Here is a 25,915-nt window from a genome sequence, read left to right as displayed (position 1 = left end):
GCTGGAGTGCAGTGGCCGGATCTCAGCTCACTGCAAGCTCCGCCTCCTGGGTTTACGCCATTCTCCTGCCTCAGCCTCCCAAGTAGCTGGGACTACAGGCGCCCACCACGTCGCCCGGCTAGTGTTTTGTATTTTTTAGTAGAGATGGGGTTTCACCGTGTTAGCCAGGATGGTCTCGATCTCCTGACCTCGTGATCCGCCCGTCTGGGCCTCCCAAAGTGCTGGGATTACAGGCTTGAGCCACCGTGCCCGGCCCAGAGTTTATATCAATAAATAATAATAAGGAATATTATCAGGCCAAAAGTCAGATGTCCTGCTTGCCAAACAAACGCATCTTATTTACACATGTATTACCCATAATGCTTTTCGGGTATAACAAATCTTAATTATTTCTGATAGCTGACCTTAGCCTAAAAAGTTATCTAAACCTGGCATGGACCACCAGGACTGGTGACAGCAAATGTCAGCCAATAGTTATTAGGACAAGGTTCTGCCCTTAGTTTATCTGATATTGATAAGGAAGTAAAAGAAAGTGAGCATCCATCTTCGAGACGAAGCATTCTCAAGAAGGTGGCAGCAAGTGTCACTCTGGTCATTTATAAGACAATTCTCTTGACAAAGATTTGTTGCCATCACAAACTGAAAATAGTTATTGGCCGGGTGCAGTGGCTCATGCCTGTAATCCTAGCACTTTGGAAGGCCAAGGCAGGCGGATCACCTGAGGTCAGGAGTTCGAGACCAGCCTGGCCAACATGACAAAACTCTGTCTCTACTAAAAATACAAAACTTAGCCAGACCTGGTGGTGTACACCTGTAATCTCACCTACTCGGGAGGCTGAGGCAGGAGAAGTGCTTGAATCCAGGAGGCAGAGGCTGCAGTGAGCCAATATGGCACCACTGCACTCCAGTCTGGTCAAACCAATAAATTAATTCACCGCATAAACAAAATTAAAAACCATTATCATCGCCTCAAATGACACAGAGAAAGCTTTCAATAAAGTCCAACATCTCTTCATGATAAAAACCATGAACAAACTAGGCTTTGAAGAAACATACCTCAAAATAATAAGAGCCATCTATGACAAACCCACAGCCAACATCATACTGAAAACAGGCAAAAGCTGGAAGCATTCCACTTAGGAAAGGGATGCCCATACTCACCACTCCTTTCAACATAGTACTGGAAGTCCTAGCCAGAACAATCAGGCAAGAGAAAGAAATAAAACGTATCCATATGGGAAAAGAAGTCAAATTATCAATCTTCACTGATGATGATTCTATACCTAGAAATAACCCTAAAGACATTGCCAAAAGGCTCCTAGAGCTGACAAAGTCAGTAAAGTTTCAGCATACAAAATAAATGTACAAAATTCAGTAGCATTTAATATATACCAATAACATTCAAGGTGACAGCCAAATAAATAATGCAATCCTATCGATAACAGACACACACACATAAATGGTTTTTAGGATAAGTAGCTAGCCACATGCAGAAGAATGAAACTTAACCCCTGTATCTTTCACCATATACAAAAATTAACTAAAGCATTAAATACTTTAATGTAAGAGCTCAATCTATAAAAATCTTAGAAGAAAATCCAGGAAATACCATTCTAGACATCAGCCTTAGCAAAGAATTTATGACAAAGTCCCCAAACGCAACTGCAACAAAAGCAAAAATTGACAAGTGGGACTTAATTAAACTAATGAGCTTCTGTACAGCTAAAGAAACTATTAAAACAGCGTAAACAACCTACAGAATGGGAGAAAATATTCAAATTATACACCCAACAAAAGCCTCATATCCAGAATCTATAAAGGAACTTAAACAAGCAAAAAACAAATAATCCCATTTAAAAATAAGCAGGCTACTTTGCCAATGAAGTAGCCATTCCTTTGTTTCTTTACTTCTCTAATAAATTTGCTTTCACTTAAAAAAAGAAAAAAAGGGGCAAAGTACATGAACAGATCCTTCTCAAGAAGACATACACGGAGCCAACAGACACAAAAAAAGTTCAACAACACTAATTATTAGAGAAATGCAAATCAAAACCATAATGATGTACCATATCATCTCACACCAGTCATAAGAAATATTATTTAAAAGTAAAAAAAGTTAAAACAAAAAATAATTTTAAAAAGTAAAAAAATAACAGATGTTGGTGAGATCACAGGGAAAATAAATCACTCTACCAAAAAGACACATTCACTAGTATGTTCACTGTGGCATTATTCACAATAGCAAACACATGAAATCAATCTAGATGCCCATCAACAGTGGACTGGATAAAGAAAATGTGGCACACGTACACCATGAAACACCACGCAGTCATAAAAAAGACGGCACAATCATGTCCTTTGCAGCAATACAAATGCAGCTAGAGGTCATCATTCTAAATGAATTAACACAGAAATACTCAATACCACATGTTCTCATTTTTAAGTGGGAGCTAAAGGGTGAATACACATGAAGATGAGAATAAAAGACAGTGTGAACTATTAGAGTGAGTAGAGTGGGACGGCAAGAGTTGAAAAACTATCAGATATTGTGCTCACTACCTGGGTGATAGGATCATTTGTACAGCAAACCTCACAGACAAGGAATTTACCCATGTAACAAACCTGCACATGTACACCTGAACCTAAAATAAAAGTTGAAAGAAAAAAAAGAATCTTTCACAAGAAGAGTTGTTAGCTGAAAGCCTCCAGCTTGCCTCCAGCTGTAGTATATCTGAAATCAGTAGCAGCGTTTCAGCAAAGACCATGATTGCCTGGGTAGTCTCCGTCAATGATTGAGCATATCAAGCGTACTGGGCCCAGCTCTTTCTACTTATTAAGGTATCCCCTCTATAGGCAATCTATGCACAGAAGTTCCCCCACAGGGCCGCTAAAGACTCTCATAGCTGTATTACGTGAAGTCTCTTCCTGTTGAATCTTCCTTCTTTCTTGTCTTTAACAGATGTCAGGCCTACATCAATGTCTATCTGCTCCTGCTGTTTACCTTACACATCTGCTATTCCACAATAAGTCAGTTTCACTTTTTATTCTATCTTGGGATCTGCTTCCAAGAGCACCTCAACTAACACATAGGCACATTCTAATCTCCAATCCCAAGGTTTATCAAAATCTAGCTACCATTCATTTCTAAGTTTGTAAGAATAGTGATCAGGCGTTTAACCAAGTTATAAATGGGCTTTTGTACTGCTACTAAGGAATGGAATGTAGATGTAAAAGTTTCTTCAGACTTTGAGAAGTTTCACTTCCTTTGAGGTGCTAAGTAAAAATTAATTTGGTTTAACCAACTAACCAATATTCACATGCAGAATCTATCAAAAATACTTACATAACTGTGTTGTCATCCACTAAGATATCACAACCATGAGCAGGACACGAAATAGTCTGAAAAAGATTGAAATTTAAACTGTCTTCATTCAACAAATATTTAATGAATGCTTACCATTGCCAGGCACTTTGCTAGGTTCCCGGAATACTTTAATGTTTATAGGATCTCAATCCTTCCCTTTCTCCTTAAAGGAAACGTGTGTGAGAGTATATTTATCACCATAAAGCAACTAGACTTGCTAACCTGAGTGATTGGTTTTTAAACACACAACTTCAAAGGCAAAAGCAAGATAATCTTACAAAACTGTGCAACAAGTTTCAGTTAACATATACCAATACTGATGCCGGCTGAGAAAACATTACCTGGAGTGGTTCTTTAACTGGAATGCCACATTACTTTAGGAAAAAGCCTATTACCTTTAGTTGTTTGAATCTAGAAAAATGTTCCCCATGCGATTCATGACACACAAAGCTTCACCTGTTTTTATTTGTGCAAATTTGTGCAAGGGTCTGAACACTATAGGAAATTCAACAAAAAAGTGATAAACAACTTGGTATCTTTACCTGACCCATGCCTTCTTCCATTATTTTGGTAGTTAAATATTCACTCCAGCATTGCATACAAAACTTATGTCCACATTCAAGGCCAGTGAAATACTGTAAGAAAAATAAAACATGAACTTAACAAAGACATTATTAGAAAAATCACTATAAACAGTGACTCAATAGGGCTTGATAAGGTCACATTTCTTACAGTGGCTAAAATGTCCAGTTTGACAATAGATGGGCTCCTAAAATGAACTTTTCATGGTAAAATCTGGACATGCAAATTACACTGATCACACATACATCTTATGAATGGCGGGCAACAACATCTGTATTAAATATAAAAAAACAGACAAATGAGCATATGAAAGAATGCTCAGTATCATTCAGCATCAAAACCACCACGAAGGCTGGGCAACATGGCAAAACCCTGTCTCTACAAAAGATACAAAAATTAGTCAGCCATGATGACGCATGCCTGTAGTCCCAGCTACTTGGGAGGCTGAGGTGGAAGCACTGCCTGAGCCTGGGAGGCAGAGGTTGTAGTGAGCTGAGATCACACACCACTGCACTCCAGCCTGGCCAAAAGAATGAGACCCTGTCTCAAACAAAACAAAACAAAACAACACCACTTCACACTCACTAGAACAGCTACAATTAAAAAGACAGATAAAGCAGGGCACACTGGCTCATATCTGTAATCTCAGCACTTTGGGTGGCTGAGAGGGGAGGATTATTTGAGGCAAGGAGTACAAGACCAGCCTGGGCAACATAGTGAAACTCTGTCTCCACAAAAAATTAAGAAATTAGCCAGGTGTGGCAGCACATGCCTGTAATCCCAGCTACTCAGGGGGGCTGAGGTGGGAAGATCACTTGAGCCTGAGAGGTCAAGGCTACAGTGAGCTGTCATCATGCCACTGCACTCCACACTGGGCAACAAAAGTGAGGCTCTATTCGGAAAAAAAAAAAGACAGATAATATTAATAACGAGTGTTGGTGGCGACGTAGAAAAATTGGAGCCTTCGTACACTGTTGATAGAGATGTAAAATGGCACAGCAACTTTGGAAACAATCAGGCAGTTCCTCAAAATATTAAACATAGGGTTACCATATGACCCAGCAATTCCAATCCTAGGTATATACTCGAAAGAAATGAAAACATACATCCATACAAAAACTAGTACACAAGTGTTCATTATAACATTATTCGTAACAGCCAAAAAATGAAAACAATCCAGATGTTCAACTGAAGAAAAAAAGTATTTTTTCCATATAATTTCCACAAATAAAATATTATTCAGCCATAAAAGGAAATAAAGTACTGATACATGGCCACAATATAGATGAACCTTGTTTTCAAGGTTCTTCTCCTATCACTTGCATAGTGAAATTTCTTGTAAAAGAGTGAAAATAAGCCAGTCATAAAAGATCACATATTGATTCTTTTCTTTTCTTTTTTTTTTTTTTGAGACTGAGTCTCGCTCTGTCACCTAGGCTGGAGTGCAGTGGCGCCATCTCGGCTCACTGCAACCTTCGTCTCCCGGGTTCAAGCAATTCTTCTGCCTTGGCCTCCCAAGAGCTGGGACTACAGGAGCGCGCCACCACACCCAGCTAATTTTTGTATTTTTAGTAGAGACAGGGTTTCACCATATTGCCAGGCTGGTCTCCAACTCCTGACCTCATGATCCACCCACCTCAGCCTCCCAAAGTGCTGAGATTACAGGCGTGAGCCACTACGTCAAGCCTTGTTTGACTCTGTTACATGAAATGTCCAGAATAGGTATATCCATTGACAAAGAAAACAGATGAGCAGCTGCCTATGGGCTGGGGGACTTGGGAGGAATTAGGGGGTGAATTTAAAAAGGTATCTCCTGGGGGGTTATCAAGTGTTTTAAAAATTGTGGTGATGGCACGTAACTCTGTAGAATATATACTAAAACCACTTTAAATGGGTGAACTGGATAGTATATAAATTATATCTCAATAAACCTGTTATGAAAAGACTTATTCAGAATAGCTAAGGATAATAGTAACTAACACTTTGTTCTAAAATGTTAGAGTTAAGGGATCCTTAAATGAAGCTGTATCCTCTAATGGGACATTAAGCAAACACTTTAAATAGGATTATGTCTTTTAAAAAGATTCAAATAATGGTTACCTTATTTTAAAGAACATTTTGCAATAATTCACCACTAAATTATTTTTAATTGAGTAAATTATATAGGCTTATGATTAAAAACAATTTTTTTTAACAGTACAAGTTCAGAGTTTATGCTGAAAAATAAGCCTCCTTAGGCCAGGCGCGGTGGCTCACACCTGTAATTCCAGCACTACCGGAGGCAGATGTGGGCGGGTAACTTACAGTCAGGAGTTCAAGACCAGCCTGGCCAATGTGGCGAAACCTGTCTCTACTAAAAATACAAAAATTAGACAGGTGTGGCGTTGAGGCAGGCATATCACTTGAGATCAGGAGCTCAAGATCAGCCTGGCCAAAATGGCGAAACCCTGTCTCTACTATAAATACAAAAATTAGCCAGGTGTGGGGGCAGGCACCTGGAGTCCGAGCTATTTGGGAGGCTGAGGCGGGAGAATCGCTTGACTCTAAGAGGGGGAGGTTGCAGTAAGTCAAGATCGGGCCACTGCACTCCAGCTTGGGTGACAGAGTGAGACTGTCTCAATAAAAAAAAAAAAAAAGGGCCTCCCTCATTCCCATCCCTGTTGTTTGTTTCCTCTACCCGGAGGCAACTGCTATTTCCAGTTGCTTACATATTCTTCCAGAGGTGTTCTAATGTACACACTTACACACACACTGTAACAGTACCACAAATTCTCTTCTGCACCTTGTTTTTTGTTGTTGTTGTTTAAAAAAATCCAATAGGGCTGGGCAAGGTGGCTCACACCTGTAATCCCAGCACTTTGGGAGGCCAAGGCAGGTGGATCATTTGAGGTCAGGAGTTCGAGACCAGCCAAGCCAACATGGTGAAACCCTGCGTCTACTAAAAATACAAAAAACTAGCCAGGTGTGGTAGTGTATGCCTGTAATCCCAGCTACTCAGGAGACTGAGGCAGCAGAATCCCCTCAACCCAGGAGGTGGAGGTTGCAGTGAGCCAAGATCGCACCCTTGCACTCCAGCCTGGGTGACAGAGCAAGACTCCGTCCTAAAAAAACAAAAAAACAAAATCCAATGGATTTCTCATGTGGTACCACACTGGTGCAAGTTTGCCTCTTTATAGAAAGGTATCACAATTTTATTTACAGTCTACTATTAATGAACTTTTATACTGCCCTTTTTTCCCCTACTACACTACTGCATTGACTATATATATGTCTTTGTGATCTTATGAATGTATCTTACGACAAATCTGTAGAGATAACATTATAATAAATATATACATTTACAACCTAATAGCTATCCCAGGCTCCCCTGCAAAGAGGCTGTCGTCATTTATACTGTGCAAGAGTACTTGGTTTCTCACGCCCAACAATGTAGTATATGATCCAACTCCTTGATCTTTGCCAATCTAATAGGTGAAAAATGCACTAACTTTAGTTTTGATTTGAATTTAATATTTCAAAAAAATTTTCACACTGTATATTTCCTTTTCTGTATACTCTCTTCATATATTTTGCCAACTTTGCTGTGAGTTTTTCACTTATTTACGGGGGCTTTTTACTTATGTAGGAAATAGGCCATTTATAAGTAGGGGAAATCTTTTCCCCCACTTTAATTCTTAGTGTTCATATTTTGTTGCCATACAGAAGCTCTTTATTCATACACAGTGAAACTCATCACTGTTTAATTTATAACTTGTGAATTCATTAACTTTTATTTATGAAGCTAGGTAGGAATCTTAAGTTTCTATTCCTTATGGCTACCAAGTTGCTCCAACACCATGTATCAAATAATCAACCTTATTTGAAATGCCTCCCCTATAAACATTAAATTCTCCTCATGCATATTTGACTCTAACCTGTTCCACTGCTACCAAGTATCAAATAATCCACCCTATTTGAAATGCCTCCTCTATAATACACAAAACTCTCCTCATGCATATTTGACTCTATCCTGTTCCACTGCTCTGCCTATTCTTGTATGTAGTAGGACTAGTTCTCACTCAACTCTCCCCTGTCAATCTAATCTTCTTTTTCAAGATTTTCCTATTTCTTCGATCTCAAATATTCAAGTCATCCTTTTATCTTAGTATTTGAAGTTTTCTTCAAAGTGATCTTTCACATTTCTTATCAAGTTTATTCCTAGCTCTTTTATTCTTTTTGTGGCTCTTATAAAGCGTATTTTAAAATTCCCTTAGACTTTCTATTTAGCCATTATGTGACATGTACCTATAAAATTCCTGATGCTACTTACGATATTAGATACAAATATCTGGTTAGGATAGAAATTCTATATATAGCATATCAACTATATTTTTTAAATACATAGACAAAGACATGAAAATAAATGTATGAGAGGGCTGGGTACGATGGCTCATGCCTGTAATCCCAGCACTTTGGGAGGCTGAGGCAGGTGGATCACGTGAAGTCGGGAGTTCGAGACCAACCTGGCCAACACGGTGAAATCCCGTCTCTACTAAAAATACAAAAGTTAGCTGGGCATGGTGGCGCACACCTGTAATACCAGCTACTCGGGAAGCTGAGGCAGGAGAATCGCTTGAAACCAGGAGGCAGAGGTTGAAGTAAGCCAAGATCACACCACGGCACTCCAGCCTGGGCAACAGAGTGAGACTTCATCTCATTTAAAAAAAAAAATTATATCTATATATATATGAAGTGTATCAGTCCTGCAATTAGGTTTACTGAAAGAATGACATGTAGAATATATATCAAGCTTAAAGGGAGTCTATTATCATTACTCCCCATCAGTGAAGGAGATCTAACTTGTTACCACATCACTAATGGAGTCTTTGATTTTTAAGGCTATTAAAGGAAGGGGTATTCTGTAAAAGACAAATACAGTAAATATATCACCAACTCTAAAATGTTTTATTCAAAACTTAAAAACATATATAAACGCTTATATGTGCTTCATTCTTTTTTCAAGTAGGAACCCTTAAGAGAGATCAATGGTCACAATGGCTACCAAGTAATCACTTTAAGTCTCAACCTTTTTGACTTCTAGTCTAGAGCTCATTTTAAGATAAAAAGATAGAAAAAAAAGACAGAAAGATAGTTCATAAATGTAATCATTGGGTTTTCACACTCGTGTGAGATGTACCTCTTTCAACCTTGTTACAACTTCAGCACATACATAAAAGCTTTTTATTATTTTTAAATAACTTTTCTAATCAAATACCAAGATTAAACAAGTTAGGAAAATAAATCATACATGCATGTCGAAAGATAGAGCAAAAAAATAAAAACACCAAAAACCAAATCTGTGGTCTAAAGATACATATTCATTGTGCTTTAGAGGAATGTATTATTATCACAGATATCTTCCTGTCTATCTCACTTTCCTTTCCTTCTCCGTCCTCTGATATATTTGTTTCCTCAAAACCTCGAGCTGGGTTCACCTACATGGCTCCCTGGGCTTTCCCCTAACCCAGGGGATCATATTATCTATTCCCTAAATTTATCCCTGTTTATATCACAAACACATCCGATCAAGAGAGTACATGAAAAATACATGAAATATCTACAGAAGAAATTAATGGACTTAAAGAAACTAAAGAATACACTCTTAAAAGTTTCATTTATCTGCATCACTTTACATACACAGCAACTAAACCCCTTTGTTTACAAAAATAGAACAAATGACCTAGGGTCATTATACCTAGGTATTTATACACAAGTTCCCTTGTGTATAATACGTAATGTGTTAAATGGAAGATAGGGTAGGACCTAGATATTTTCAAGCAGTGTTTCCAGCAACACCAAGATTCCACAGAGGGGCATCAAGGATGGGGTATGGGAGGGTGGACCACCCTTCCTCACAATTTCAACTCTGCCTTTACCTATTTCACATATGTTATTCTTTAAATATACAAATTATTTACTTCATAAAAATGAGACACTGGCCGGGCGTGGTGGCTCACTCCTGTAATCCCAGCACTTTGAGAGGCCGAGGTGGGTGGGTCACCTGAAGTCAGGAGTTGGAGACCAGCCTGCACAACATGGTGAAACCCCATCTCTACTAAAATTACAAAAATTAGCCGGGTGTGGTGGCGGGTAATCCCAGCTACCTGGGAGGCTGATGCAGGAGAATCACTTGAAACCAGGAGGTGGAGGTTGCAGTAAGCCGAGAACATGCCACTGCACTCCAGCCTGGGCAACAAAGCAAGACTCCGTCTCAAAAAAAAAAAAAAAATAGAGACACTGTAGTCGAAGCTACATTTCCTAGTACAGTAGTGGGCCAGTACAGCTATTATCTTAACTACTTTAACCTAAAACATTAAGTTGCTAGGGTTAAAAAAATTTCTGACTTAGCTACAACACATTTGGGAAGGACTGGGGTGGAGAGCAGAATCTATGAATTTACAAAGTGCTCCAATGTCTCAGGACATTGTTTTTAAAGAAGCAGCCACTCAGGACAGTTAACTCCAAACGGTTGTAACCTAAGCTATCAAAAGTACTTATTTTAAAATGTGCATGTGACGCTGCATAAAGCAAAAATTGCTTTCTGGAAGGATAAAGATACTGAAGATATATATAATAAAAAAGTACAAATGCTTGGAGAGTAGTAAAATGGGCGAGTTATACAATGTAGGTAAAGAACTCACTCATCCAATAATAAAGCTCCATGAAGAATTTCAGGTGACATTTACTTTCAAAACTCTAGAGGTTAAACTTATCCTTCTGTATTTGTCTAAAAATTATGAGGAAAGGACATCCTAGTTTTGTCATGATACTTTTCAGAACACGTAGCAGTTTCCATAATGCTTTTAACTTACTTGCCAACCCATGCTGTTCCTTTTGCTATCTTGTCCTATCAGTTGCACAGGAAAATTTCTTGTAAAAGAGTAATTTATTTACATTTATTGCTTCCATTTCCTTTCCCACCTTCAAGTCAATGACTCTTTAGCCCATGAAGTTTGGTTTCTCATCCTACCGCACTCCTTCACTTCATTTCAAATTAACTTTTTAAATCTTTTCTCTGAATCTTTTAGTACTATTTACCATCCCCCAGTTCTTGAAAGTACATTCTCTCTTCCTTTGGATTCTGTATTGCTACATTTTCCTGGTTAGCCTACCATGCCTTCAAATGTTAGTTCAAATTTCTGTGAATTTCTGTGGTGAGTCCTCCCTGATCAAAAACTGGGTTAGGTATCCCTCCAACACGTTCCCACAGTATCGTTATCTTATATTTGCCCTGCCAAAGCACTTACCATTCTTTCTGAATATGTCACCTTACTACTTACCTACCCAACTAACCCGTAAATTATTTGAAGTTAGGAATTATGTATTTATTCTCCATTGTTTCTTAGAATAGTGCCTAGTGTGTTCAATGAATAGGTTCTCCATCATCAGTTACAAGCACAGAACAAAAATTTACACTGTAAATCTCAAGTCATGATTTTGAAATTCTAGTTTGTTGAGACTGTTAACGCAATACCAAGAACAGTGAGAAAGTTATAGTGGGTATTTGTAAGCAGCTAGCTTCAGTACTCAAATCAGAGTTAAGATTTAAATTAAGAAGGAACTGGCTATGATAGAGCAGGAGGAAAAACACCAAGAAGTAAGGAAACCTTGTAAAACCTGGGTCTTAGTATTACCTGACGGAAGCACTTAACTGTAAGCACTATGTAAATCTCAACTGGCAAAGAGAATCTGTTAAAGACAATAAAACAGTCAAAATATGAATTTAATATATTCTAATAGTTTTTTTAAATATTCAAATTAGAATTGTGATTTAAGGTAAGAGAAATGATACAGTTTTCAGGCTGGAAGAAAACTGAAAGAATATCTTATTCAACTCAGAAAGAAAAAGAAACTGCTGGGTGTGGTGGCTCACACCTGCAATAATCCCAGCTCTGTGGGAGACTAAGGTGGGTGGATCACCTGAGGTCAGGAGTTCAAGACCAGCCTGGCCAATATGGTGAAACCCCATCTCTACTAAAAATACAAAAATTAGCCAGGTGTGGCAGCAGGCGCCTGTAGTCCCAGCTACTCGGGAGGCTGAAGCAGGAGAATCACTTGAACCTGGGAGGCGGAGGCTGCAGTGAGCCAAGACTAACTTTGCACTCCAGTCTGGGCAACAAGAGCAAAACTCATGCCAAAAAAAAAAAAAAAAGAAAGAAAAGAAAAGAAGAGACCAGGCGCGGTGGCTCATGCCTGTAATCCCAGCACTTTGGGAGCCTGAGGCAGGCGGAACACGACGTCAGGAGATCGAGACCATCCTGGCTAACATGGTGAAACCCCGTCTCTACTAAAAATACAAAAAATTAGCCGGGCTTGATGGCAGGCGCCTGTAGTCCCAACTACTCGGGAGGCTGAGGCAGGAGAATGGCGTGAACCCGGGAGGCGAAGCTTGCAGTGAGCCTAGATCGCACCACTGCACTCCAGTCTGGGTGACAGAGCAAGACTCTGTCTCAAAAAAAAAAAAAAAAAACTAGAGGAGCACAGTGGCTAACACCTATAATGCCAGCACTTTCAGAGTCCAGGTGGGCAGATTGCTCGAGCTCAGAGAAGTTCCAGACCAGCCTGGGCAACACGGTAAAACCCTGTCTCTACAAAAAACAAAACAAAACAAAACAAAACACACACACACAAACCAGAAAAATCAGCCAGACACGGTGGCATGCGCCTGTGGTCCCAGAGTTTGAGGCTGCAGTGATCATATCACCGCACTCCAGCCTGGACAACAGAGCAAAGTCATCTCGAAAGAAAGAATGAAAAGAAAAAAGAAAAATCCAGTGACATTAAATGGCTTACCTCCCCCTAAAGCCAAAAATTTCATGTTAGAGTTATGATCAGAACTTGGTAATTTGGCCGGGCGCGGTGGCTCAAGCCTGTAATCCCAGCACTTTGGGAGGCCGAGACGGGCGGATCACGAGGTCAGGAGATCGAGACCATCCTGGCTAACACGGTGAAACCCCATCTCTACTAAAAAATACAAAAATCTAGCTGGGCGAGGTCGTGGGCGCCTGTAGTCCCAGCTACTCTGGAGGCTGAGGCAGGAGAATGGCGTAAACCCGGGAGGCGGAGCTTGCAGTGAGCTGAGATCCGGCCACTGCACTCCAGCCCCGGCAACAGAGCGAGACTCCGTCTCAAAAAAAAAAAAAAAAAAAAAGAACTTGAGAATTTGAAAATTCAGTTCACCACTTTACCTACTAAATAACTCACTGATCATTCTATTTCTCTAAGAGTACTTAATTTTCTTTTAAAACTTTTCTCATCACTTGTACATGTGAACAAGTTAACTCCCCGCAAATGGACCCCATTAGAGATACACATATACAACTCTAAGATAAACAATAAAAATCCTTCAATATAAATATTAGCCAGGCTTGATGGTGCATGTCTGTAATTCCAGCTACTTGTGAGGCTGAGGGAGGAGAAACACTTGAACTTAAGACTCTGATAAAGGCTGTAGTACACTATGACTGTGCCTGTGAATAGCCATAACACTCCAGCCTGGGTGGCATAGTAAGACCCCATTAACAGATTAATTGTGAAAATAACAGTGTCTAAGACTTGGTATACAGTAATTATTAGAAAGAGCTGCTTAACAATTAAAGCAGAGAACATGAACAAGACAGTTGTAATTATGGAATTAAGTTATCTCTTAGATATCTTAAGACATCTTAAGACTAAACTTCCTTAGTAAACACTCAAGAAAAGCATCAAGCAAGCAAATCATCTCAGTTCAGTAAATTTTATTTTATATTTTGAGACGGAGTCTCACTCTGTCACCCAAGCTGGAATACAGTGGCACGATGTCAGCTCACTGCAGCCTCTGACTTCCAGGCAGCAATTCTCATGCCTCAGCCTCCCAAGTAGCTGGGATTATAGACACGCACCATCACGGTAGGATAATTTTTTTGTATTTTTATTTGAGACAGGTTTTCGCCATGTTGGCCAGGACGGTCTCAAACTCCTAGCCTCAAGTGATCTGCCTGTCTTGGCCTCCCCAAGTGCTGGGATTATAGGCATGAGCCACTGAGCCCAGCTTCATTTCAGTTCAATAAATGTTTAGGAAGGATATTGGTACTTAAGGGATTAACATCAGTTATTTGGTTATCTTCCTTATCACTGGTTCTGTTCCAACTGTCCCCACATACCATATTTAACAATCTCCATCTGAATGGATTTGATTAAGTGAAAATTTTATCTTTTGAAGAATTCTGAGAGTTCCCTAGCAAATAGTATTAACAACATTTATAAGTGTTTCTGAATATTTAAAAAATACAGTTTAAATCTATTTTAATTTGGATGAGAAACAATTCTACTCACTGCCTACCTATTACACAATTCTCCCCGTGGTGATAAAATAAACTCCAGAAAGATTTAGGTCTATAAATGACAACTTGGACAAGTTGTTGCTGCTTTAAAAAACAAATAGGGGTTGGAGGTAAGAGGAACCAAGCTCTTACTCTTTTCCTTCCTTTCCTCACACTGAATACATTGATAGGTTATGGCTTAGATGCTACTACTCAAAGTCCCACAGATTCTCCTTTGTCTAAATAATGGAAGCTGATTTACCCTCTGAAATACAAAGTCAGCACTAGCCTTAAACTACTGAAATACAAAGTCAGCACTAGCCTTAAACTACCAGATACTCACCGAGTTAGGGTAGTTCAAGTAGCAGATCTGACAAGGCATATCCTGTGCTGATGACCTTGTATTCATCTGGCGTGTTCGAGACTTTTTACTTGGATTAATTACATGACACTCAGCAAAGAGCTTCTCCAGGTTTCCATCAAAGTACCTGCATTATTTAAACAGAAAGGATAAGAGCCCAGCAACTGCACACTGTTAGAGCTCTCCAAAAACCTGCTTTTCTATAGGGAAAAGCAAGAAGCTGAATTAAAATAAAACAAGATAATAACCTTTTTACTCAGAGGAAATAAAAGCTATATGGTACAAATTATAGCAAATAAAAGTGTGTGTATACATGTGCATATATATATATTGCAAGCAGCAAAAAAAGCAGCAAAAATTCAGTCTACTCTCATATATATGAGTATATATATGTGTGTGTGTGTGTGGGTGTGTATATATATGTAAACTAGTAGACTGAGTTTTTGCTATTTTTTTTTCTAAATTTTGTTTTTAAATAATTGAATCTTGGGAAGTTAAGCTGTTAGTATTTTAACAGTACTGCAACTAAAACTTAAGGATTAAATACTACTCTATGAAGAGTAATATTTTACATGGGTAGGCCATATTTTATACAAATGAACTCATTTTATTAATAATTTTAGTTAAAGCAATTTAAACATATTAGCTTTAGTAAACAATTTATCTTACCACACAAATCATCTTAAAAATAAAATTACTACATGTGTCTCATTCTACATAATAGACTTGCTTTCTAAACGTTCTTTTGAAATATTTTTAATTTACTGAGAAAGGAGAATAGAAAAAAAAGTGTAACTTCAAACATTTTACATAAAATAAATTACATATTAGCTTTTCATAAAATACGTATCTAAATATAGAGGTGTTCCATATCTAATACATCAAGAGTATATGCCAAGTACTACCTAGAGTTTTAACTAAATAGCAAACCTCTGGACAGAAGATAGTAGCGCAGACCTTAAGCGGGAGTGGGCGGGGAAGATAGTGGTAAATACTTAGCACAATGTTTCCAATTAATTCAGATAAGACATGTTCCCTGGCCTCCTGAAATAGCTTACTATTCAAAAGGGAAAAGCAATAGATTCAAAAAAATTAAAAAAAAAAAAAACTTTTCAATTTGCAAAACCAATATAACCAGCAAAAATATTAATGCGTAATCTGGTCAATTACTTTTTAGGTTGTAAAGCCCAGGTTACAATAACTATAATGCTCTTTATATACAAACAGGAGGATTTTCAATTTTAAAAGTAATTCAATACTCAAAAGGAATTTCCAATGTTTTTAATTAAGGTCTTATTAGGCTTTGTGTCAAAGGTTACTATACCTTACTGTACCTCCAGAAAAATCATTCAAATGAAACCATATCACTTCTCCTAAGACTAATAAATATCTTTTTTATAGATACTTTGACTACAGCATATTTCAATGAAATCATATTATTAATTGAAATGCCAACACATTACAAAAAGGAGGATTACCAGAAAGTTCAAGTTGTCAGGAACTCATACAAATAGAAAATTAATGTCTCTTGATGATTCAGATAATCAGAATATATCTACAGCAGAAAATCAAATGCTTTCCTACAATTTTGAGACAGAGTCCCACTCTGTTGCCCAGACTGGAGTGCAGTGGTGCTATCTCGGCTCACTGCAAACTTTGCCACCCAGGTTCAAGCGATTCTCCTGCCTCAGCCTCCCGAGTAGCTGGAATTGCAGGACTGCCACCATGCCCCACTAATTTTTGTTGTAGTATCCAGGAGCGGTGGCTCACACCTGCAATCCCAGCACTTTGGGATGCCGAGGCGGATGGATCACTTGAGGTCAGCAGTTCAAGACTAACCTGGCCAACATGGTGAAACCCCATCTCTACTAAAAATACAAAAAAATTAGCTGGGCACAGAGGCGGGTGCCTGTAATCCCAGCTACCCGGGAGGCCAAGGCATGAGAACTGCTTGAACCCAGGAGGCGAGGTTGCAGTGAGCCAAGATGGTGCCACTGCACTGCACTCTAGCCTAGGTAACAGAGCGAGACTGTCTCAATTTTTTAAAAAAATATATAAAATACCAACTTTTACCTGAAAAACTGAAAGCATGAGACTAACACTAAATATCAATTCATAAACCAGCTAAACACCTTGTTTTATAAAAATATTCACGCTAACAAGACAAACTTCTGTCATCCAAAATTTGACAACATGGAACTAACGACTCTCATACTCTGGTTAACATTCTAGACAGTATTCTATGAGTATACAGCCACATGGACATGTGTCTCCAATTTCATATAAATAACACCCTAGTCCACATTTATAACCTGCTTTCTTCACTAGACAATATCTAACAGACATCTTTGTTATTAAATGTCTACATTTTTCATTTTTGCACAGTATTCCACTATAGTTATTTACTATATCTAACCAATGTTATTCTGAAGGACATTTAAACGTGCCACATAAAAATAATCCTTGATTAAAATCTTAGCCCATTAGATAGGGAAAAATATCTAGACTTAACTTGTATTTCTTTATTTATTAGTGAAGGTGAATACATTTTTCTGTGGTGATCTTATTCCTTATCAAGTTCAGTGTGTAAAGAGGAAGAGTAAATCTTTGTTTCATGGGTTGCTTTCTTTCTCCCATTTCTTTCTTGTCTTTCAACTTTCTTTAATGGTGTTTAATTATCACTTTAAAATTTTTATGTAGGCACATTTATCATGCTACCCCACTGTGATTTCTGCAGTTTATACCACACTTTAAAAGACTTCTATACCCAAAGATTTTAATGGAAATTCATTAATGATTTAGCTCTCACCTTTAAATTGTTTCTATTAAAACTGTTGATTTATTTTTTACGTAATTAAGGAGTACCGGATTCCATTTCATTTCAATCCATTTATTGAAGGGTTGTCTCATCTATTGGAAACACTTTTTCCCACCTTTAGGTTTCAGCTTACATCTGACTTCCTCAAATAAGTGATCTCTGACAGCTCCTCACTTCCAGCCCCATTAGATAAGATTCCCTTGAATCACATCCCATTGTTACTCCTAGTCCTTTGCAGCACTTAAAACATTACTAAGTGTAATCACTCTTTATGTTTGCTCTGCTAGAAGGTAAACCCCATAAGGACTACTTTATTATTCCTGGGGCCCTATTGTCTACAGGCATGTTACAAGCACTTAGTTTCTTCTTAAAGAGAAACTGACTAATCTCTCAGCACTGACCTGTTTACCATATACCAAAATTTCCTATTTAGACGAGTTTATTCCTGGACTCTCCATTCTATTCCACTAATTTGTCTGCTCTTGTAGTTGATAAATTCTCAATATTTGACAAAGATCCCTTTACCATTCTTCTCTTACAGAATTTTCTCTGCTATTCTTCCATATTTGTTTTTTCAAGTTAAGTATAATCATTGTTAATTTTTTTTAATCCTGTGGAACTTTTACTACAATTATATCAAGTAAATTGAAAGAACCGACTCTATAATATTGTCTTCCTAGCCAAGAACAAAGTACCTTTCAATTTACTTAATTCCAATTCCTATTCAGTCCTCTCAACCGTTTTGTAACTTTTTTTCACTATGTGGATCCTGCACATATTCCAGTGACTTCATTCTCAGGTATTTCAAGTTCTTTTTGTTGGGAGAAAAGCTGAGTGTTGGGAGAGAAGCTGAGGCAGGGTTTGCATGTCTGCTAGACTTGCTGGCTCCTTACTTCTAGCACTCCCATGATCTCAAGTAGCCACACGTTTCAAAGAAAATGCTAAACCCTCACAGCTGTAAGCTCATTCGCTTGATACACCGCTTCCTTTCAACCCCCACATCCTCACCACCTGTTTCTTTGTTTGATCACTAATAAACAGCGTGGAGCGTGGGCTCCCAGAGCTCCAGGGTTCCCAGCCTCCATACTAGCATTGGCTCCCTGGTCCCACTTTCTCTTGTCTTTTCTCATTTCTTTGACGCCGCTAGACATCGTCGCCCCAACAGTCTGGTGTTGGGTCTAATCGACCCAATACTTTTTAACTGTCAATCTGAATTCCTCTGCTTTAGATAGCTTTAGTACTGGAGTTTGTAACATTTTTTAAAATAGGAGTTAATAGCTTCTTTAAAAAAAATAAGAGGGTCTCACTATGTTGCCCAGGCTGGTGCACAGCAGCTTTTCACAGATGCAATAATAGCATACAGCCTTGAACTTTTGGCCTCAAGTGATCCTCCTGCCTCAGCTTCTTGAGTATGTGGGACTACAGGTGCACACCACTACATGTGGCTTGAAGTTCATGGTTTTTTTTGATCCATTCTAGAAGCCACCAAATGAACTTTCAATACTGCTAAGTATTTTAAATGAAATGAGTGGGAAGCTAAGAATCCACTCATATTCTTGAGGGTAGTAGGCCTAGAAATCTTCTTTTATCAAAGTTTCATGTATTTGTTCTGATCTGTATTTACTATATGGTCCGTTCACCCCTGACTCCACAATCTTTATTTGGAAATTACTAAAATCTAATTTAGTTTTACTAGGAGTTGCCTGTATAATTAATACTTAAATAAATTTCTTATAAAAGTTAAATAATACATTGATCATCATTTTGGTTTTGGTTGCAACTTCCTAAAGCTCTTCCCAGTTGATTATAGTTTTATATAATGTTTTCACTACTTACATTCTTTTTTTTTTTTTTTTTTTTTTTTTTTTGAGACAAAGTCTCGCTCTTGTCACCCAGGCTGGAGCACAATGGTGCAATCTCGGCTCGCTGCAACCTCCGCCTCCCGCGTTCAACCGATTCTCCTGCTTCAGTCTCCCAAGTAGCTGGGACTACAGGCGCCTGCCACCACACCTGACTAATTTTTGTATTTTTAGTGGAGACAGGGTTTCACCATATTGGTCAGGCTGGTCTCAAACTCCTGACCTTGTGATCTGCCTGCCTCAGCCTCCCAAAGTGCTGGGATTACAGGCATGAGCCACCACGCCCTGCCCATTGTTTTTATATTATGTAGCCTTTCTTTCAAGAATGATAACTTTTTTGTCTCATAAACTTGATCACCTCCAATTACTCAGACATAATTCTAATGCTTAAATGTGTTCAATTGCTCACTTTGGACAAAATCCTTTCCCTCCTCAATATTCATATAGAGATAGTGTTCTATTTTCTTGTTACCTGTTGCTACTGAGGAAGTCTGTGGCCAAAATAATTTTCTCATTTTATTCCTTCTTTATTCTTGAACTTTAGCAGTTCCACCAGGCTTTATTCTAGGCATTTAACTTTCTCTTTTGAAATGTCATTTGGATATTAATTACCTCAAGATCCTTTAATCGTTAGGAATGTGTTTGATTTGCATCCAGTCTCTTAAGTTGTCCTCCATGTCTACCATTTGCCATTTACTTCTTTGTCCTTTTCCTGTCTTCCAGACCTATTTTCTGTAATGCCTGCTCTATTTCTATCAATGTGGTTTCAAGTTCTACAAGATCATTATTTATCCTTTCTTTTTTTTCTGTTCTGCCAGTTTCCTTTTCACCTTCTTCTGTTGTTTTTCAGTTTAACTTTGATCCCTCATCTCAGAGTCTATGTTTAATTTCCTAAGACAAAGCTGATTTCTTCTAATTATGATTGTTTTATTTAAGACTACTATGCCTGGAGAGTAGTCCAGGCAGAGAATAGGCTGGATTCTTAACTACCCACACTGTTTACCTAGGTACTTATCTGGAAGTTCCTCTGATTTGCTGGCTTCTATGTAAATCATTGCTTCTGAAAATCAGACCAAAATAAAAAGGAACTGACTCAGTGTGAAGCAGTGTAGTTGAGGTATCTTTAATGAGTTAACCAAATACTTCTCTCTGCTTCATTGACTTGAAAGAGCTGCAAAGCTTATCCTAGAACTGTGCTTCCCTCCTTGCCTGTAACCCTGCCCATCCTTTTCAGGAAATCATGTTGATCAAAACAAAAAAAACAAGTAGCAGTGTGGTTTCTCCTTCAGTCCAGCCTCTCCTTAGTGAAGCAAGGGCACAAGCAGGGTATCACCCATTCCTATGGCCTATATTTGTCTACATTAAGATTTTCTTATAGACAATTATCTGTCAATTTAAAGAATATTAGATTTAAGCAGTTTCTCAGTAGACTGTAAATTTTCTTCTCTCCAGGATCATTTCTGCATATTGAGTATATTTACAGAAATACAGTTGAGCAACCTGGCAATCAGACAACTTTTCAGAATATTTGGATCTTAATTTTTCATTTTACTTGCCTGCTATAGAGAAACATACCAAATAATATGAATTAAATTTTAAGGCAGGAAAGTTACAGCCTAAGAGCTCTTATGTCTAGTTGAGGAGAGAGGAAACAGGGCTGGTAGGGATCACCACTGGCTAGTGTTTCTTCTTGAATCCTGAGTGACTGTGGCATCACTGTTTGCCATTCTAATATTTACCTTCAAAGCTACTAAGTCTTCAAACCTCATGAAGACCAACGACTACTGGAGAAGTACTAATTCTCACAACAGAATCAGAAAAGCAAAATGTTAAACCAACTTAAAAGATATAAAGTAGGCTTTTCTATGCTGTATTCTTTTTTTTGGAGACAAAGTCTCTGTCGCCCAGGCTGGAGTGCAGGCTGACTTCATCTCAGCTCACTGCAACTTCCACCTCCCAGGTTCAAACATTTCTTGTGCCTCAGCCTCTGGAGTAGCTGGGATTACGGATATGTGCCACCACACCTGGCTAATTTTTTTTGTGATTTTAGTAGAGATGGGGTTTCACCATGTTGGCCAGACTGGTCTCAAACTCCTGGGCTCAAATGATCTGCCCACCTCAGCCTCCCAAAGTGTTGGGATTACATGCCCAGCCTCTACGCTTACTCTTAAAACTATCAGAGTTCAATCCTCCTATCCAGTCTTTTAACGCTTCCATTATACATTTGCAAGTCAGCTAGCTATTGCTATAAGCCTGAGAGTAAAAATAAACACACGTAAGAAAATTTATTAAAAAACACATTATACATTATATGTATCCATGTATGAAAATGTATATACATGTAACGTTTACTTCTAAATGACCAAAATCATTTAACACTCACATGTGGCAGTTTATGGGTATCAGATTGCAATTTCAAAATACTACAAGTCGCAATTATTCTATACCTTATAGTTCTGACAAAGAACAAAAATCCATGATGCCAAAACCCTTCCAAGAACTGCCATTTCAACCCCCAACCCCCGCCGCCAGCCACATTAACCTGTTAATGATGTATTTTTTTTCTACTTTTAGAATATGTACATTTAAGAGAAAATGTCAAAGGAGCAAAGAAATATCTTAAATTCATTTACATCAAACGAATGAATAAGAACTGCCGTCACATAAAAAGCAAAAGTAACATGAGGTATGAAGATGACCGCCTTAAAACAGCAATATGGAACAGTAAGTCATAAAAAAAACTAAAATAAATAGTTTTCTCTTCTGGGGAAAGTGATCAGAGCTGAGGGTTTGGAGCACTATGTTTCATTTATAACTTGGGAAACTATAGGACTTTTAAAACATCATGATCGTGTTACTTTGATAAATAAAATTTAAAAAGGGTTCCTGAGGCAGAATGTAAGTTTTCAAACAAATTGAAAGATACTGGTGCATCCTTTGTGGTTTTTATAGTTATTCTTACAAAAGAATGTAAGATGACTGGCAAAACTGCATACCTCTACTAGGTAAGTTCAGAATTCCCAAAAACCAAAACCATCTAAAGGAGTTAAGGAAAGAAAACCTTTCTATCCTAAGGAAAGCTTTTAGCCCTCATGTTACCAAAAAAAAAAAAAAAAAATCAAATGAGAACTCGCACAAATCTGTAACAGCTTGCTTTAAAAGATTTAGGTTTCTTAAGCTAATCTCTAAAAAAAAAAATGTGTATTCTATGTAGTTTTTACAGCTAAATAAACTTACTGCTCATATATTTTTCAGAAAAAGTAGAATACTTTTTGAGGCTGTAAGATTTTTCTTATTAGCCTAGTTTGTTTTTTTTAAAAAAAGGCATTATAATAAAATAAAACCTAAAAAAAAAACAGCATTGTAATAAAATCTCCTGAGTTTGCTTACTGCTAAGCAAAATAATGTTTGATAGAGCAGCTACTAATTAATACTACTTCCAAGTGGCAGCACAAAAATCTGACTGCATACTTTATCCTTTTTACCTCTGAGCCAGGATGAAGGCAGGTGGATTAAGGAAATAACCACAGTGAAACAGATGTTAAGATAACTCTTTCTAGGCTCGAATTCGCAAAAGCATAACAGAAACACAATAAACTATGCCGTCTTCCAAAGGGATCCAATACCCATTTAATACAGAAAAACCTAAATACCCAAAAGCCAAGTGAACAGTAAATTGACCTCTTCCCCCCATCCAGCTTTTACAATACAAAATTTTGCTAATCAAAAAGCTTTTTTAAATAATACATTATTGCTCCTCATGAGTTTTAAAGGTAGATGTAAAACCATGAAGGTAAATAAAATTTCAAAAGAAAAAAAGGCTATGTGCAGTAGCTAGTGAGCTTATATCCCAGCACTGTGGGAGGTCAAGCTGGGAGGATCGCTCAAGCCCAGGAGTTTGGAACCAGCCTGAACAATATAGCAAGACTCTATCTCTATTAGAAATAAAATTTAAAAGATAAAAATAAAAGTATGGAGGACATTTACAAAAGAAGTAAATGACTATTCTTTTTCTAACACAGAATGGAGAACATCTCTACAATAGAGGCTTTAGAAGACACAGACACTGGTTTTCACAGGATATTCCAGCCACACTTACAAACACGTGTCATCTTTACTGGTGGTTGTCTATGACTTCTGGCTTACGATTATTTCAATTTTACCAAGTTCATCAAACACATACATTTGTAATTGGAGGTCCCTGGCATTTCAACAACTGTGCAGAAGACAAACGTTATAACTTATTTACAAATGTTCTCTGCCCCCACCCCACCCCCGCACTCCCAGAAGGTTCAAGATTGTACTACTTTTTCAAAAGAGACTACAGTCCCCAAAATGACAAGAACCATTATTTTTTAAAAACTATTTTTACTTCAAAGAAAACAAAGACAGTAGCTTTTTGTGTCCTCTTTCCAAATATGTGCATTAAAGGAAATCTATACCCTCTGCTTAATGGTCTTTTGCTCCTGCTATACATTTTTATCTAGAAAATAAAACTACTTGTGAATCATGCAACAGTGGATCTGATTCCAACTGAAGAGAAATAGCGTTTCTTCAAGTATATAAAAAGAAATGTCTTTTTATTGTTTTGATAATGATTTTTCAGTGTATCTAATGGAAATCCTCAGGTTGTAAAAGTTGAAAGCCTATGAATCAAACAAGTATGTTTAAAATTTAGCTACGTTAAAACAAATCCATCAAAACACAAGCTAGTAACATAATTAAGTTCCATTTAACATAGTTCCCTCACCTATTCAGCAACTATATGTAGGAATTATGCTAGTTAGTTGTAATGTTAATTGTTTTGAAGGAAAGAGATGAACACCTGTTTGTAGTATGACGTGCTACTGAGCATGCAAGAATGGGAGAAGAATCCTAGAGAAGCACAGAAAACTAACTTCAAGAAGTTGAAACAAGTTGGTAAATGTGGTAAGAATATAGAGAATAAGAAGATATAGGAGGCATCAATTTGCGATGTACAGAATTGTACATGATGTCTACGAGCATAACCCCAGAATGAAGTATTCTTGATACGTTCTGATTCTGTACAAAGCTACAGCTCTTAAGATTGAGGCCCGAATAGGAGAGGGCATCCCAAGGAATATACAGTTGTAAGCACAGATATACAGAATGGAGTGAATGTACACAAGGTTTTCAAACCCCAAATCCGGGGAGTATAGGTTTGATGTGGCAGAAACCACATGGGTAGCAGAGGTTGCTCAAATAAGTTAACACACATCTAAGTTAAATTTAGGATAGATTAGGACAAGAAATAGAACACTGCTAGTACTCTACAAGCCCCCCCAAAAAGTATAATCAATACCCTGTTTTTTTTAAACAATTACACCATCTAAATATGCATCCTTAAACAATGTAAACTTAGTTTCAACTGTTTTAATCACTGCCCTGCTTTTTAAATAGCTACACCACCTAAATACGCATCAAACAATATAAACTTAGTTTCAACCGTTTTTATATTTTACGTAAGAAGAACCATATAATAGATAGGTATTACTTTGGGTCCTTTTTTTTTTTCCATTATGTTTTTAAGATTTATCTATGCTGTGGCTTGCAGCTTTTGCTCATTTATTTTGCACTGCTGAATAGTCACTATGTCAATATACCATAATTATCTATCTAGTGTAATAGTGATAAACATATGGGTTGTTTATAGGTTGAAGTATGAACAAATACTGCTATGAACATGTTTATATATGACTTTTTCTTTTTTTGAGACAGGGTCCTACTCTGTCACCCAGGTCGTGGTGCAGTGACATAAAAACGGCTCACAGTAGCCTTGACCTCCCAGGCTCCAGCAATCCTCCCACCTCACCCTCCTGAGTAGCTGGGACTACAAACCGATGCCACCATGCATAGCTAATTGCTTAATTTTTTGTAAATACAGGGTCTCACTATTTTTGCCCAACCTGACCTGTAACTCCTGGCCTCAAGCAGTTCTCCCATGTTGCTGAATTCACAGGCATGAGCCACCACCGGTCTTATATATGATTTTCAATGTAGGATGTGCACGTATTTTTTTTTTTTTTTTTTTGAGACGGAGTCTCACTCTGTCGCCCAGGCTGGAGTGCAGTGGCCGATCTCAGTTCACTGCAAGCTCCGCCTCCCGGGTTTACGCCCTTCTCCTGCCTCAGCCTCCCGAGTAGCTGGGACTACAGGCGCCGGCCACCTCGCCTGGCTAGTTTTTTTGTATTTTTTTTAGTAGAGACTGGGTTTCACCGGGTTAGCCAGGATGGTCTCGATCTCCTGACCTCGTGATCCGCCCGTCTCGGCCTCCCAAAGTGCTGGGATTACGGGCTTGAGCCACCACGCCCGGCCGACATATTTCTTTCTATTGGATATATACCTGAGAGTGGAATTACTGGGTCAAAGAAAAAAACATATTTTTCATATTTCTTTCTAAAGATATTTATTCTAACAATTTACCTCTAGACTCTGATTTTTCCACATATACAATCACATTGCTTGTGAATACACAATCACATTGTCAGTGAACATTAACAGGGGCCAGGCCCAGTGGCTCATGCCTATAATCCCAGCACTTTTGAAGACAGGCGGATTACTTGAGCTCAG

The 25,915-nt window shown here is 38.1% G+C and overlaps 1 protein-coding gene and 1 pseudogene across 2 annotated transcripts in view; one reads left to right on the top strand and one right to left on the bottom strand.

Moving 5' to 3' along the window:
• Positions 1-25,915, bottom strand: part of ARIH1 (ariadne RBR E3 ubiquitin protein ligase 1) — a 112,030-nt gene that overhangs the window by 25,408 nt on the left and 60,707 nt on the right. For both annotated transcript variants that reach the window (XM_026455426.1, XM_026455428.2), the window contains 3 exons: positions 14,630-14,774; positions 3,907-3,999; positions 3,344-3,399 (listed from right to left, as the gene is read on the bottom strand). In XM_026455426.1, the coding sequence (XP_026311211.1) occupies positions 3,344-3,399; positions 3,907-3,999; positions 14,630-14,774 (294 nt within the window). The remainder of the gene's footprint in view (positions 1-3,343; positions 3,400-3,906; positions 4,000-14,629; positions 14,775-25,915) is intronic.
• LOC111548447 lies at positions 9,074-9,171 on the top strand (annotated as a pseudogene).

Source organism: Piliocolobus tephrosceles, chromosome 6 (genome assembly GCF_002776525.5).
Source record: "Piliocolobus tephrosceles isolate RC106 chromosome 6, ASM277652v3, whole genome shotgun sequence".
NCBI classification, from domain to species: Eukaryota; Metazoa; Chordata; class Mammalia; order Primates; family Cercopithecidae; genus Piliocolobus; species Piliocolobus tephrosceles.
The sequence above is the reverse complement of the archived record's forward strand: the minus strand, read 5'-3'. Positions and strand labels throughout refer to the sequence as shown.